General features: G+C 40.6%; 1 protein-coding gene across 7 annotated transcripts in view; it reads right to left on the reverse strand.

Moving 5' to 3' along the window:
* Positions 1–17,513, reverse strand: part of STXBP4 (syntaxin binding protein 4) — a 184,959-nt gene that overhangs the window by 135,220 nt on the left and 32,226 nt on the right. For all 7 annotated transcript variants that reach the window (XM_042447227.1, XM_042447228.1, XM_042447233.1 and 4 more), the window contains 4 exons: positions 12,416–12,522; positions 11,242–11,428; positions 7,137–7,215; positions 1,723–1,817 (listed from right to left, as the gene is read on the reverse strand). In XM_042447227.1, coding sequence (XP_042303161.1) covers positions 1,723–1,817; positions 7,137–7,215; positions 11,242–11,428; positions 12,416–12,522 — 468 coding nt within the window. The remainder of the gene's footprint in view (positions 1–1,722; positions 1,818–7,136; positions 7,216–11,241; positions 11,429–12,415; positions 12,523–17,513) is intronic.

The following is a 17,513-nucleotide window of genomic DNA, read 5'->3' on the forward strand; positions in this document are numbered from 1 at the left end:
AATTCATACTAAATTTAAAAATTAAGAAATATGTTACCATTACTCTAAGAGGAAAACACATGTGTCCCATGAGGAAGAAATAGAATATGTTCTAACTTAACTCTTTTCTGACATACATTTTCTTTTTCTAACTCTGCTCAACTATCCTTCTATTTGATTTACATCCTGGCTTTGCCCTATGAATGGGACACAACAGAGCTTGCAATAAAATAGCACCAATACATAAAATAAATCAAAACATTAAGATTTAAAAACACATCATGGAAAGTAAAATGCCAAATTAAAAGTCACTTTAATAGGATGCTTGGCAGTGTTTTTGTCCTTGAGGAGGACAGGTCAAGCCACCTGTCAAAAAATCTGCCAGCTGCTACTAGTTTGTGTGAGAGGAAAATATCTAGTACTTTTATCTATGTCAAATCCCTCCCACCAACTGGTTGTTTCCCCCCCTGAAAAATAAAGTCTTTATGCATTGCATTTGGCACACAATATATTACTTTCTGTAAACCATTCAGAAATTGTCCCAAAAAGTTCCAAAAAGTAAAATTTAAAAATGCAGAAAAGTTTTGCATTCTTTCCCAATAGGGAGAAAAATTCTGATTTTTTTCCCATTCTTATGGGTAAAAATGAAAATGAGCAAATAATTACATCCCACCTTTTAGCTATTTTTTTTAGCAGGGGGAGAAATAACTGAATGTTGCTAGCCACTGGCCTGTATTAGACAATGCACTCTTCCTGTCCACCTCTTTCTGCCTCAACACCCAGAACAGGGAAGCAGTATGAAACACAGTATGAACTTGCATATATGACACTTTTCTTTTACCACTTAGTGACTCCACTCACCCATTAACAACTTAAAAAAAAACTTTAAAAGTCACAGATTATAAATTACAAGTTTAAAAGTTACAGTTATACCACAAAGGAAGTGAAGTTATTCCTTATTAAGTTACAGTTATTATATAATTTAGGTTGTTACCACATGAAGAATTAAGGCAGTTTGACACTGCTTTAACTGCCATGGCTCCTATGGAATCCTGCATTTGTAGTTTTTTCTGGCAACAGAGCTCTCTAACAGAGAGCTGAATAATTCACAAAACTACAAATCCCAGTAATCCATAGCAGTGAGCAATGGCAGTTAAAGCGGTGTCAAACTGCATTAATTCTGCAATGTACATGCAGTCATCGTATCTTCTTCTCTGTGAAAAATTCATTACAAGTAATAGTTATCTGTGACTAGATATTTCTGAGAAACTCAATATTCTGAAAAGGCAGCCTGCTCTTCACTTTAAGAAGTAGTTTGCCTCTTCACATATAGAAGCTGCTGGAGTCAAAACACCAACAGAAAATGACGGCTCTACTGTCTGGAAACCTTATGCTGTCTTGGTGAGTTTTTGGCCAGAATGTGCATGCTGTTTTTATGTTAATATCCTGCACTGTTCCCACATTTATACACAGATACACAAAATGAAGCGGTTCTGAAACAACAAAATGAGATCATAGCATGAATGGCAGCATGAAATTCTAAAAACAGCCAGTTTCAATACTTGCTAAATAATTTTATCAGACAATGGTGCAGACTCAACACTGCAAATGATAAGCTTAATGGGAAAATTATTTACCTAAGTGAAATAGTAATTTTGTTTTAAAATATGTATTTCAGGATCTTTCTGTCACCAAATTACAGTAGGAACAAAGGGAGAAAAAAAATAGATGGGAGATATTTACCATTTCTAGTCTATCTGCTTTAAGACGAACTGTAGGATTTAGTGAAATCTTCCTTTGTTGAGGTCCATAATCATCACTCCAGGTGGGGGCGACAGCTAAGAAACAACAGGTTGCATGTTAATTGGAAATCTAATGGGGATTGTTTTTTTCCTGTTTGAAGGATGTGTTTTGAATTCCTGCTGCTCAGACAACTCAAGCTAATCACCTGAATGCCTAAATCAACTCCAATGTTTATTATTTTTCCCCTTTAAATATTAAGCAAGATGCTTTTAAAATCTTTATTAAAGGCCTCAAATGGAAACATGGATGTTGCTGAACCTCTGCCTAAACCTCTTTGTATTCACCAACCCATATAGTAATGGGGGAAGGGAGTTACACAAAGGCAAAGCATAATTGGTAAAGGCGCTGTGAAACAAGCAAGCATTATTGAAACAGGAAAGGTCATATTATGCCACAGGCACATGGCTAGCACTTGTGACACCTCTTTTCAACAAGACACCAAAAAGGGAGTCGGACAGGGAGATATTATCAGTGTTATGAATACCAAGTTCTTACTCTTTTGTAAAGCTGTAAACCAAAGGATAGCAACTATGACAGATACTGGGGCCAATTTTCAACTCCATGGACTTGAGATGGGCCTCATCACATTTGCCAAAGAAAATTAAATAAAGATAGTAACTGTAAGCCTAACTCTAGTTTTGATTTCTGTGGGTTTGAGTCAGTTTTTGATTAGGGATTTTTTGCTTTTTTAAAAAAAGGGATTCAGGTGTATTCACAGGTAAACCCCCACTGTAGAAATGGTGACTAACACTGTTGGGGTGGGGTTTTGCAAAGAAATAAAATTAAAATGGGCAGAGGGTTATGGAACTTTGGGGAGATTGGAGGACTTGGGAGGGCTCTAAATTGAGGCTGGGACCACATTTCCTGCACCCCTGCCTTAGGTTGTGATCCAGAAGAAAGGATTCAATAGCTTTTGGGCAGAGTACAAAAACTTTCTCCAAAGCTGTTTTTTTAAATCCATCCAAGTTCATTTTTATGCATAAGACTGATACAAGGCAAATATAAGGTAGCACATTGTTTGACAACATGGTTTTATCATGCATGTGCCTCATGAGCAAGCAGTGCAAACCTAATGCATTGACTGTAGGATGCTAGGATTAGGCACTACCCTCTTTTGCCATTGTTGGTCTTCAGAAATGCCATTCTTCCACCAGCTGATTTCAGAGATCTACAAGCAGAATAATCTGCTGACTGAATGACTCTATTGAATAAGATATGTCAGCAAATAAAACCATTCGTGGGGAAGCAGCATGCAGGAGCAGCTGAGTTAGGCCAGATCCAAATCCTCTTCAACCCAGGGACACTTCCACAATGCTAGCACAAAATTTTGCCAAGCTGACACTTTTTTGTTGTTAACTGTTATCAAATTGACTTTGACCTTTGGTTGCCCCATGAATGAAGAGACCTACAAGTTGCCCTGTTATCAATAGCCCTGCTCAAGTCCTGAAGACTCAGGGCTGTGACTTCCTTGATTGAGCCCATCCATCTGGAAAGTGGTCATACCTTACCAAGCATTATTGTCTTTTCTAGTGACCCATGACCTCTCATGTTATGGCCAAAGTATGACTGACTCAGTTTAGTCATCATGGCTTCTAGGGAGATTTCAGTCTTGATTTGCTTTAGTAGCCATTTATTGGTTGTTGTTTTTCTTTAGCGATCTAGTGTATCCATAAAACTCTTCTCCAGCACCACATTTCAAATGAGTTGATATTCTTCCTATCAGCTGTCTTTACTGTCCAGCTTTCACAACCATACATAGAAATGGGAAATACAATGACATGTAATGTCCTAGAATGGCATTTCCAGACCTGGTTTCTCCCAGTGTGTGAGGGCGGGCTGCTGGTGGAGAGTGTCAACCAATAGGGCATGCTCACCCCTTCTCCGCAGTGTCGACATCCTTCTGATGAGTGAGCCACCAATGCGGTGAAACCAGGAGTGGCCCAGTTGCCCCTTCTCATCCCACAAGCAGGAGGAGGACCCAAGCAGGTGTCACCCCTTTTCTGAGGTATCACCCAGTGTGGACACAATCCCCTGCACTCCCCTACTGATGTCACTGATGTTCTAATTACTAGTCTTAATTACTAGTCCTAAATAATTTCTGACAACCTTGGTTGTAGCTGTTTAGCTGTTGGTGGACTGCACCTTCCATCAGCTCTAGCCAGGAAAGCCAACGGTGAAGTATGAAGGGAGCTATACTCCTGCAACATCTGCAGTGCCATAGGTTGTCCATTCCTGCTGTAGACCCTGTTGGAGCATGCCAAGCACCATGCTTTGGGATAGGCAGGTGGGCAGAAACACCAATACTCCCAAAATCCAAAAGCAGGTGGCAGAGAATCCACTTCCCTATATTATGCTTACGGGTTGCCCACTAAAACGACCAGCACAAGGCAAATGCAGGTGTGAAACAACAATTGCAAAATACATCTTATAGAAAAATGCATCTAAATATAATGCTGTGCACAATATTTTGCACCCACGAGAAATTTTGCTTTCAACTAAAATTAACCAGGGTGTGCAATTAAAACCATTTCTTGAGAAATGTTTTTAGTTATTCAAGCCCCAGAGAGGTGAGCACAAAAGACCAATGACAGATGTTACTGCAGGCTTGCAGTTAGATCAGGAGTTTCATTATGTAGAATCACATTTTAAAAACAGTTCCTTATGCAGAAGTCTTTTCAATGGTTAAGCACAGATGAGGGGATGTGGAAAGACACATAGCACCTAAGCAGCACCTCTTCCAAACAGTAGTGTTGCCTTGGATTCTCGGAAGAGAAAGAGGTAAACAGGTGTGGACAAGAATGATAAAGCGGGTATGATTCGCAGAGACCACGAAGAAGAAATGAAGGTATTCTTGCTTTTACAGACACAGCCTGAGTTCTGCATCTAGAAGATCCCAGGTTCAATTCCTAGGGCTAGGAAAGAATCCTGCCTGAAGCCCTGTCAGAGTTTGGAGGAGTTATTTTTTGGACTACAGTGCCCAGAACCATCAGCCAGAAGAACTATAGGTGGTGCAGATTATGAGACATCATGAGAGCAGTTGTCAAAAAAGTAATTTTTCAAAGCTCTGAGCTCTGGAGAGCAATGGCCAGTCAGTGTCATCAGTAGTGAGATGGACAGACTAGTAGTCAAACTCAGTATAAGATTACCTCTTGTGTTTCACAGGGCTTGCACATGCCCCAAGGAACTTCAGACACATCACTAAGTACTTCTGAAATGTTATCTCAAAAGAAGGCTGTCATGTGCCATGGTTAGCTGTTGTTCACAAGTTGCACTCAGTGTCTCTGTGGATGAAATGGTAGCACTAAGGGAATTCACTGGATGACAACTCAAAGGGGGTTGATACCCAGTCAGGCCCTCCTGCTGCTGTAGGGGACTGTGTGCATGTTGGCTGCTGCTGCAGCAGCACTAGGAACTTGTCCGTTCTTCTCCACTATCCTGGTTCTCTCCATGAGAAGAAAGTCAAGGCAAGAGAGGAGGAGGGAAAGTGCTGTCTCCCATGCCTGAGTGGGTGGCAGGAGAACCAGAGAGGCAGCAGGCAGAGAGCATGATGGGCAGAGTATGCCACTGCTGCCAGGCAGCCATTTTCTGGTCTGGCCACTTGGGGAGGTGAGACAGGAAGTGGGAGAGGAAGGGCAAGCATGCACACCACCCATGACTTCTCTGTTGCCTCTCTCCCTGAGGAGGAAGCTGAGCAGCTGAGGAGGAGGAAGGGTGAATGTATGACCCTAATGGCTGTGCTGCTACCCACCTTTCTCCTTGAGGAAGAAGCTAAGCAGCGGAGGAGGAGGGGTGAATTAAACATCTGCTATACTGATTATGTAATTATAAGCTGGTCCAACCTTTTGAACTTCCATCACATCCTCAGACACCATCTGCTCCTCTTTCACTAGAATATTCCCCAAATAGGCAGAAGTTTCTTCAGGACTTCAGTGAATATAAGCAATGGTGTTCCATGAGTGAATATTCATAAGGAAACCTAAAGACAACTAAGCCTACCTTTTGATTCCCAGCAAAATATATAACCCTTGTCCATTTTAGTTTACACTATTTATTAAGCCAATTCTCACTTTATAGCTGAATATGCATATCTCAAGTGTAAAATGCATAGGAAATGCACATGTGTGAGTTGCCCCCTTTTTGGTGTGGGTGAGCCACGTCCTCCTTTAATATATATACAAGAGGAACAAGGAGGTGAAACAAAGACCTGTTGCCACATGTTGTCCAGAGCTGAGTCCCTGCCTTCTCCCTCAGCTTGGGAACATGGGTTGCATTTTTCCTTTGGAAGATGTGAAAAAGAAAATGCACTACCTTTTAATGCTCATTGAGATGCCCATAATATGCTTGTGCAAAATGTGCATACATTAGGAATGATACAGCATGGGAAGGTCTTTGTTTCTATGGCAACCTGATCTTGATGTATGGTGCTGCATAATATGCCATGCCAAATGAATCTACCTATTACAAATGCTGTCTGTCTTTGGGAAGTTTTTCCATATCTGCAGAAGAACCTCTGCCGAAGAAGCTCCATGCACTGCAGAATGTTCTGAGAATTTTCAGAAGCATAATCTCAGCTCATGCAGGAGTCCAGCCAGGTTTATGAATTTAAATATTGCTGCAGAAACTAGGACTATGTTTTAGAGCACCCAGAGATGTGTGTTTTAGGACTAATCAGTTGTGGTGGGCAAGTTTCTGCATTATTCCAGGTATTCTTCATACACTGCAGAAGAGACCGAGGCTTTGAAACAATTCATTAACTATATATTTAGTTCTTTGATTTATATCCCATTCTTTGTCCATTACAGGAAAATGAGCTCATTGGTGTCAATAAGCTTCCCCATAAGCTCTCCTCTAGGCACTGGTCAGACCCAGGCCTCCTAAGCTTCCACAAGATGGTGTCATCATGTGCCTTTAGACCAGTCTTTCCCAGAGGCGTTGGACAACAATTTCAACCAGTCCCAGCCATCATAGCCTATGTAGAAGGATAACGAGAGTTGTAGTCTAAAACATCTAGGTAATGCCAGTTTGGGAAAAGCAATTCTGCTGAAGTTAAAGCTTAGAACAGACTTTTGAAAGACAGGCCCAAAGCTGATAGTATATATCCCATCTGTAAACAAGTAAGTAATATAGAAAGCAAAGGCAGTCCATTGTTGCTCAGCTGTATCATAAAGCAGTCAACAGTTACTGCACTGCAAGAGAACTGTGGACAATTCATTCATTTTAGTCTTTATTCACACAGGAGGAAAAATGGCCCCATGGGGTCTTTTTAAAAGGAAAATACATTACAAATTAGTTATGTGAAAAAGAAGTAGCAAAAAAGAGAGATGGTGAGAGGAAACAAATGAATGAGCATTTACCCCCAGCAGACACGTCAGCAGTACTCTTGTTTGCAGAAACTGCTGAAGATTGTTCTCTCTTCTTGAATCCAGCTTTTGTCTATGAAAGAGAAAACAAAAAATTAGGAAGTGCCATTTATGAAAGTAGGTCAGGGACCAGACTAAAAACATATGTCATCTAAAAACATGCGTGCGCGCGCGCGCACACACACACACACACACACACACACACCAAAAAACTAGTGGTTCATTAGTCAAAGCCCAGAAAATTACTTAATTACAGTCATTGCCTCCAACACCTCTAAGGAGTTTCTAGTTGCTATTATACAGTCAGCCTTCCATACCACAAACCTTTTATCCATGGATTCAAACATCCACCACTTGAAAATATTCAAATATATATATATATATATATATATATATATATATATATATATATATATAAATTCTAAAAAGCAAACCTTGATTTTGCTGTTTTATATAAAGGACATCATTTTACTATCCATTGTATATAATGGGACTTGAACATCCATGGATTTTGGTATTCATGGGGGTTACTGGAACCAAACCCCATGAGTCCGCTGTAGTTCCAGTTTAAAAAAATGTCAAGTTTGAACATCTTCACTTCCGTTTTGTTTTTGTAACTAAGAGGCAAAATAGATGGGTAGAAGGGGTGGCTTGAAGCTGCCCCTTCCAAAGATGGATTGGGGCCATGGCAACCATACGCTGCAGCTCCAATCTGACCTGAAGCTGCCCAAAAAAAGAGCAGCAAAAAGCCGGTTTTCCCACTCATGCCGCGGCTGGAAGCCAGCTTTATGATGCTCCAGCAGTGTGCAGTGTGTAAATGCCATGCCGACGGAGTGTCATGAAGTTGCCCCCGTGTGATTTGCTGAGCAGGCTTCCAGGCATCTTGGGAATGTGGAGCGTGTAAATGCTGTACTTGCAAGCCACCCAGAAGGTGGCTTAACTTGCCAGTCTGTTCTGGCCCTAAGTTACTCTTAGTTTCTTTTTCTTTTCTTTTTTTAAAAAGTAGCATACCTCATGGTAGCTTAAGTGCTACCAGCCTGTGGAACAACATTTCCTTTCCTCCTGGCTTGTTATTGCTTTTAATCACCCACAAAAAGATCACAAGGCAAGCAGAGTAAACCAGTGCTTGAACCACGTGATATTCTTCACCCATCATTTAGTGAGGTCACATCTCTATAAGAGTTATAGTTAGTCACAGCTATTCCCTATTAAGTTACAACTGCAATCAGTGAGAATGTGGGAAAGTTCATTTTGAACTATAGCTCCCAGAATCTCCCAGACAGCATAGCTGATGGCCATGTTAGTTGGTAAATTCTGGTGATCATTATCCAAAAATAGCTGAACATAGTTATGCTGATACTGTATTGCCAAAGGGAATTAACTTCAAATTATAGTTACTTCCAAGTTCTGCTCATGGTGGAGAAGAAATGCCCATATTCTTCATCCACACATAACATACCAACAACTGTGGTCTCCCTATAGAGTCCACCATTTACTTTTACAGCAGATATGGGGACCCTGTGGCTCTCTAGAGGTTGGTGGAAAAAGCAAAGCTAAGGCGGGTTACAGACCGCCATTAGGGACGTCCTGAGGACGTCCCAGTTTGAAAAAGGGGCATCTCTTCCAGACGCCCCTAACCCTATCACGGACAGAGTCCGTGACAAATGGCGGCGGCCGTTCCACATGGCCGCCGCCATATTGACGTAGCGGATGCTGTGTGTCCGCATGTCGTGCCCCGGAAGTGACACCGCGAGTGCACGACTAGCGCCTCGTGGCGTCTCTTCCGGGGCCCAGGAAGGAGCGAGATTTCCGTGCTCCTTCCTCGGAGCATCCGGGAGCCGTGCGGTTTGGCCGCTGCAGCTCCCGGACGCTGCAAGCGGAGGCAGAGCCAGACCACCGCAATCCGGCGGTCTGTAACACGCCCAAAAAAACCATTCAATATAACAGAATAAAATGTGTTTTATTTCACTCAGATCTCTCCCACATATGCCACGTAGCTTGTTGGGTTTTTCTGTATGAGAAGAGCCCATTTTTTTCAGGTGCTGCTTTGCTCGGGTAGACCTTTGAGAACTTGTTGTCTGTTCAAAGATGGAGCAGTTCATCCATTTAAAGACTGAAGAAAGCATGTTGGCAACCTTTGAAGAAAGGAAGTCAGCCCACACAGCATGCCTGGCACAGAAGCTCTCTATTCTTCCCCTTAATTTTTTTCTCTCTAAAAAAAAAAAAACCTGGACGGAGGAAGAGTTCCATGTAGCCCAAAACCAGACATAGGACTAAAGCCACCATTATACAATTGGACTTTTGCTTGGACAAAGGAAATTCCCTTAAGTGTGCAGCCCCTCCACCCCATCTCTACCACAGGCCCTCCAGAGCAGATCTGGGTCTATTCAGAGTGGAGGGAGTTGCAAGAAATTCCAGGTAGAGGGGGAAAACTGATCCATTTACAGGCCTTTCCAACTAAAATTCTCATGACTCCTCTTGCCCTTTGAGAATCTATGGAAAGCCATACAACTCCTCCCCAGAAAAACAGATATACAAAATCTTGCACCCTATTTTATTGGCTCAGGAAATGATTTCCTTCATATAAACTAGTGTGGCTCAAAACAAAATTACAATTAACACTGGGAAAGACTAATTTGTCTCCTTAAAAGTCAAAGTGACAAGAAAAATGTAAAGTAATAGGGAGGGAATCAAAGGAAAAAAATGCTTTCTTCTTAAGGACCACTGAAGCCAACCCATGGTCCTCCAGATGTCCATGAACCTGAGGTTAAAAAATCCTGCACCAGGATTACAGCACTGAGTACAACCTAGCTCAGTGGCAAAGCATGCCCAGTACATAAATGGTCCCAGGTTCAGTCCTGCATAGCTGCTGCCAGTCAGCATAGACAATAATGAGGCAGAGGGAATCATTTAGAACACCAGCTTATTTACACACTGAATGTACTGTCACATCTATTCTTTTGGACTTGTGTTACAAAGACTTCAGTATAAGTTAAAATGAGATTCTTCTCAAGGGAAAGGGTGGAGAAGTGAACAATTTCAATATTTTTTAAAGAACGAAAAGAGGTATGCCTGTGCCTCTGGGTATACATTTACATGTACACAATCACTAAGTAAATGCAAAGCACCTTAAATTCCAGGATATTTTCCAGCCCCTTCCTCCATCCAAAAGAACAGACTCTCCCTTTGATCAACACAGTGTGTGAGGCTGGAGCTCAGTGATTTATCTCTGACAATGCAACTGGCTAACTATTAATTCACAGAAACAGAATATAAATAATTTATCTAATTTAGATGTCTATAAGGATGATACACTTTATGTACCTCCTAATGCTCAAATATTCATGCACTCTAACCAATCACTAAATATGGCAAGAGGCTTAGTGAGGGAACAGAGGGAATGGACTTTCAAAAATGATATATTGTGGAGTCCACTTGGCATTTCCACGCATGAAATTGCTTATACCAGTGCTGGTATTCGAAATGGCTTGTTTTTTTCATTCTTCATTTTCTCTCTGCCCTATTGTACCAATCCTATTATATGCATCATTATTTTAAATTCTTAACTGCCTTAATAGTATCAGCAGAAAGCAATGGTCTAAATCTAATTCTTAGTTCCAACTAGAGCAGACCCATTAAATCAACAGAAACTTGGTATGTCACCACTTATGTAAATTGCATTGATTCAACTGGAGTTCTAATACTAATAGGAGCTAACAAATGAATTTAGGCCATAATCAACAAATATCTGTTCAAAATGCCTGGTCTAGGCATTGTCTAATGCAGGAAACATCTTAGACTTTGTTTTCCCGTGTCTAAAGTGGGAACAGTCACTCCTAAAACAAGGCAGTTATTACATGCTATCCATGACAAATACTGGCAGGACATTATGTTTTCTTTATGCCATCTGCAACATTGTTCTACAACATCATTAACGATGACAACCATCTCATTCTTAACCATGCTGGGTGGATATTCTGAAGTCCAAAACATTGGGAGGCCTTCTGGTTCCTCAACCCTGTTCTAAACAAAGCTGTGTCATAAGAGAAGCTAAACTCTTATCTGAAGACTCCTAACAGGGGTTAAAAAGGCTACTTACCATATTCAGAAAAGATGTTTTTGAAGCTGTATTGTCACTGGGAGACAAATCTGGACTAAGCAGCAGTGGAATAGGTTGTAGTCTACAACCACCTGAAGTCAACAGACTAGAGGAGGACTGCATATTTTCCACTTGGTTGGGAGTAGTCTCATGTCTAATGAAAGCAATCTCCCAAGAAGAGTTTGACCTAAATGAATAACAACAGCAACAAGAGACTATACACAGGTATCATATGCTACATTCTTACTACAATACTAAAGACTCCTTTGTACTGTTGTAGCTTCCAAATGCTGCACATGGAAAATTAAGTTTACTGCATATAAAATAGTGGGACACAAATTTTATTGCAAGGGTGAGGTTGTTGGGTTTTTTTGTGACTTGGATATATGGGTCTAATTTTAGTATTTCTAAGGGCCTCGTGCTTTTAATGTAGTGTTGCAAGCCTTTCCTATAGGGTAGGCCACAAGCTAATAAACGTTGCAACAAAAAACTAAACTTTGGCCCTGTACAGACCGGCACTGTATGCTGGCCTGTGGGCAGAGTCAGAGCGCAGTGTCCTGACACTGGATGCCCTAACTCCACCCCCAGGGCATCATGATGCCATGTGCCATTCCATCATGGTGCGACTCCGGTGCTGCATCCAAATGATGCAGCGCTGAAGGGGTGCTAAATAGCTGCGCTGCAGCAGCTAGAGCATCCTTCAGAGGGCAGCAGCTATAGCACCCTCCAGAGACCAGATCGGGGCCATGGCGTGAGGTTGTTGCGACCCTGATCCAGCCAGGAAAGGGGCAGCTGCTGTTTGTACAACCCCTTTCAAATCAAAATAAAGGTGGTGACAACAATTAAAGGTGCTTAATAGTTTTTCAGCACCATTTCTCTCTTAATTTACATAAGTTTATGGTATGGGAAGTTGCTGTTTAAAAGTTCAAGTCTTCATTTATGCCCATCTCTTCCTCTTAAAAGTTTAGAATGAAAGCCACCATACAAGAGCTTCTTTTTAACTGCTCCCTAATGCTTGATGCTGTGAGCATTTTCATCAACAAGCCTTCAGAATTCACTCTGCATTTAAGAGATACAAAGACACCTATTGACTAAATCTAAGCTAGGAAGATGGGGTGTGTGTGTGTGGAGAAACACAATGTCCTAGGCTCTGGTTTTGCAGGGTTGTGGTTACCTCAGCTTCATCCTGTTGATTACAGTCCTTGCCTCTTCATAGGTGATTCCAATAAATGACTCCTTGTTAATAGATACAAGCTGGTCCCCTGGTCTCAGCCTACCATCCTAACAAGAACAACAAGGACCACATTTAGTATTGCTTTTCACAATCAGTCCAAAGAGGTCAACAGAAACTTCTGAAATCTATAATTCCCGAGGAAAACCAGGTTATTCACTTATAAGAAAAACACCATTAGAGAAGGGACTAGCCAGGATTGATTTACTGAAGTGCCAGACTTGGTCCGATAATGGAGACAGGGAGTAGTGATGGGAAGGGGAAGTCAGCTTCATACATTTACCCTACTCATGCTAGTATTTTGCCCCTTGCTCTGCTTTCTGCCTAAATGCCATGAACTGGGTCAGCTTTATTTTGTAGAGCACTATACACCTTCCCAGGTTTCCTTTGCAGAGAACCTGCTGATAACAAACAAGACACACAACACACACACACATGCATGCACGCTGTGAGAAGCAGAGAGCAGCTACTACAGCAACATTTTTTTTAAAAAAAAGCGGTTGATAGAAGCAAACCAGGACAATTTAGCAGCACAGAGCAGCTAGAAACTAGTTTAAGAGTAAGCAGCTGTTCCAAGGGACTTGAATGTTGTTTAATGTATGCACTAACATGAACATATATGAACTGTATATTCAAGGAAAGATAAATGATAACAGCAAAACTGTATGTTTTTTTAAAAGCACGCAATACTGTGTCCTTCTGTAGAGTGCAATACAGGAATATTCTTGAATGTTCTTGAAAAACAGAAGTAATCCAAAGAATTCTTGCCCTGGATAGATTGTACATTCAAGGGAGGAATTCTAGCACAGCTGACATGTGAGGCAGGGGAAGGGCTGCTATTGAAAATACAATGCCTTTATATATTTTCTGGACCAGAGGAATCCCAAAAGAAATATACTGCATACATTTTCCCCAGCTGTGAATGTGTAGTTCAGTCTGACAGCTCCGCTTTAGGCAACAGCCCAAATCCAGATCATCACAGCTGTTGCTTTCACATTCAAAGGTGTATTTAAGTGAAAGGTATGAGAAAAGAAGTAGAATTGGTAAAACTGGTATTTTAGTGTTCTCATTTGATATTTAAGGCAGGTGCTGGGCCGTGTGTGTGTATCATTATTACACTCTGAAATAAATGGAAAACTGAGAGGATAAAAGGAAAGGCAGAGGGATATGAAAGGAATATGACATGGGAAGAGGAATATGGAATATTATCATCTGGCAGTACTGGATGTACTGGCAATGAGAGGTTAGCACAAATATCTAGGTGAATTGCGTTGCTGCTAAAGAGGTTTGTGTGTGTATCACAGATCAAATAGCTGCCAGTGGAATTTCTGCTGGACACAAAATTGGACCCAGATGGTAGTTTTGTTTTAGAATTAAGCCACAGACAGTCTGTGAGAAGTTTCTGTACCAGTTAATCCTGCCCTGAGCTGGATTAATTCGTATCAGAGGGGTGGTGTGGGAGGCAAGGGATCAGGTTTCAACAGCTCTGCATGCAAATTTATCCAATATTTGGATAAGAAACCTACAAACAAGGACTTTTATACTGATCATTTAGGGAGTCTTCTCCAAATTGACAATCTTGAGGTATATTGGACTACATGTCTCATTACCACCTGGCAGTGTAAGAAGCTGGATACCATCTAAGGTTAAATCACTTCTGAAAATGCAGTTAAAGGACTGGAGAGAAGGAAGGGGAGAGGAAGGAAGAGCTTATTAAATACTTTTCCTCTGATCTGATCTCTGGTGGAGAAAAGGGTACTAAATATGTGTTGATTCATCCACACACACAATAAAACTACTACTATGAATTATTGATATAGTTGCCCAACAGCATTATATATGTGAAGATACATCTGTCGGTCACCTCATCATGGTTTGCATTCTTAGATGCTGATGTATAACTTTCGCTTCATATAACTGAGCAACATCGGTTTTGCTCTTTAATATTTACTTTTTACTAAATTAAAATGCTTCTTTTCATGTGGCAATGAATCCTGATCCCTGACACAAGCAACAATGCTGACCTCTGGTGGCAAACAAAATACTCACACTTGAAATCAGTTAACCTCAAAAGCACTTGAACAAACCAGGGGGCATATCACTGACAGAAAAGATAATAACTTTAACATATTTAAGAGTAACTATGGAAGAGGGTTTCATTAGCTCAACAAATGCTGAGAATAGGAACGTAAACATTTCTCTGACAGCAGCATATATCATTTCTATGTCATGACTGTATATATGAAAAAGGAGAAAGCGAGTGGAGGGGGGGGGGAATGGAGAGAACCAGTGTGGTGTAGTAGTTTGAGTGTTAAACTACTACTCTGGAGACCAGGATCCAAATCCCTGCTTGGCCATGGAAACCTGATGGGTAGTCCTGGGCCAGTCACATTTTCTCAGCCACAAAAGAAGGCAATGCCATACCTCCCCTGAAAAAAACTTGTCATGAAAATTCTATGATAACCATAAGCCAGAAATGGCTCAAAGACACACAACAGCAACAAAGAAGCATCTTTAAGACGAACTGGTTTTTATTTTAACATTACCTTTTGCGGATATAAACCCACTTTTTCAGATGCAGCACAGAATGATATTAAGGCCTGAGGTATAAAACATATTTATAGAGTTGTGGGAGTGGGGTAACATGTAATAGGATCTAGAAAGATGCAAATCATACCCCTTGCCCTGAGAAGAGAATTATGCTGCAAGAGACTAACATCGCTACTTCTTTGATAGCTGTATTCTGTTGTTGTTTTGTGTGCCTTCAAGTCATTTCCAACTTATGGAAACCCTAAGACAAACCTATCATTTGGTTTTCTAGGGCTGATCTCCAGAATCCTAGTCCAACGATCAAACCACCACACCACACTGGCTCTTAATAACTAAATACAATTATTCATTTGTTTTAAATGAAGCATCCTACAATCATCCATAGGTGTCCATGTCTGCCAGCAACCGTGTGAAATGTACTTCCCATGGCACTAGATCTTTCTGCTAGGATGTTAAATTTCCCATGGCTCCTGGCATTCACAGGCAATGCTAAATGAGTGTAGCCAGGTTTCCCGGCAATCCTCACCATTAGCTATGCTGGCCAGGGTCAAACAGAACAGTAGTCCAACAGCTGGAGGGCTGTATGGATCTCATCCCTGCTGCACAGAGACACCAAAGAATCTGTGTCTTAACAAAGGCTTTCCTATGTAAACCATGTTGTGGAGTTCAAGAAAGGTGTGTGTGTGTGTACAGAAGATGAAGCTGTTGTATGTGTGCTGAGACCAATTGGCCTCATCACACTCCCAGGGACATTACTTGGGGAGCCTGACAAGGCCCAAATTAATTGAACTTTGATTATAAACAATTAAATATTACTTTTAAGCTAGTATTAAATACTTTTCATTCTTTTATTTAAATTACATCATTTATATTCAGGTCTGATTGTCAACAAATAAATATTATTTAACTAGTATTAACTAATATTAAATAATTGTTATTCTTTGATTTAAATTACATAATTTTACTTTAAGACTGACTACAAAAATATGTATAATTTAAGTAAAATTAAATAAATTTTATTCTGTATTTTAAGGTACATCTATTATTATTGTTATTATTATTATTATTTCTTACTCATCTCTTCCCAGGGGTCGAGGTGGGGAAAACAAAAAAGTAACAACAAATTAACAACTTAAACCAATCTGGGATTATGGTGTTGTAAAGTAGAATTATACAAAGAGGAATAGTCGCCCCCTCCCCTCCCTTGTTGCAGACTTGAGATCCGCATTCTTGATTATTCACAGAGGGGCAACCTCTGTTATCCTCAATGGGGTGTGCCCCTGCAGTTCATGCCCCTTGCGCACTCATGGGGGCATGCCCCATTCAAGCATACGTGCAAGTCTCTGTTTTCGGGGGGGGGGGGATGGATCCCCCCCAAAAACAGAGGGTCAACTGTATTTAGAAAAAATGAAGATAACAGGCCTAACAGAGTGTGCTTTCTGTTTCTGTCCAGACATAACAGAGCTTGCCAACTACACTGCATTTATCCTCACTGCCAACCCTTGTATTAGAATAAAAATGTCTGCTTTTAGTTTTTGCTGAATTGTAGTGACAGCTGTAGTTAGATCTTGGCAATTCAGTTACTAACAAGGACCTGAGAACTTGCTTCATGTAATGTCTACTGATAGTCAAAACAGGCAATACAAAAAAAAATTAAAATAAATCATCTAATTGGATTATTATAAAAAAATGGCTGGAATATGTTATAACAATTTTATCTATTTTTTATCTATCTGTTGTTTACTATGCACAACGCTGTGCAAATTACAGTGCTTTATAAATAAATCTTAAATAATAATAATAATAATAATAATAATAATAATAATGTGCATTATTTCACATTCTATGCCAAGCTGCTGCCATCCAAATGTTTGCGAGTACAACTCCTATCATGCCCCAGCTAGTATGGGCACGGGTCAGAAATGCCAGCAGCTGTAATTAATCTGGAGGGCACCAGATTGTGGGGAATCATTGCAGCAAAAAGAGAAAGCAGGAGCTGGTCCTGTCTTCATCTGGATATGAAGATGGATTGGGTTATAAAGGGTTACTTCTGTTGTTTGCAGCCACTAATGTCACTGCTCCTGTTGCTTCCAGTTCACCTGTTCAAAGGTGCTGATAGAAGGGAGAAATTTGTATCTGTTTCTCCGTAACACTGGTTGACTAAACAAGATTTTATAGAAAGCTGTTAGAAAGCTCAAAAAACTGTTCTTGAGAAATAAGTAGATAGAAAGGAGTTTGAACAGAGAAGCCAAATCTTCAGCTAGGGTAAGAAATATTAAGGCTAGAATTGCACTGACTCATGATTGCTTTGTCAGTGACATTTTAATCTCATTCCTGTGTCTTTCTTAAACCATGTACATTGTTTAACTGATAATAATAGCGATAGCAATAGCAATAACATTTACATTTCTATACCACTTCATAGTGAACTAAGCACGCTGTAAGCTCTTTACAATCTGTAAGCCATTTGCTCCCAACAAGTTGGGTACTC

This window comes from Sceloporus undulatus, chromosome 2 (assembly GCF_019175285.1).
Source record: "Sceloporus undulatus isolate JIND9_A2432 ecotype Alabama chromosome 2, SceUnd_v1.1, whole genome shotgun sequence".
Taxonomy (NCBI): Eukaryota; Metazoa; Chordata; class Lepidosauria; order Squamata; family Phrynosomatidae; genus Sceloporus; species Sceloporus undulatus.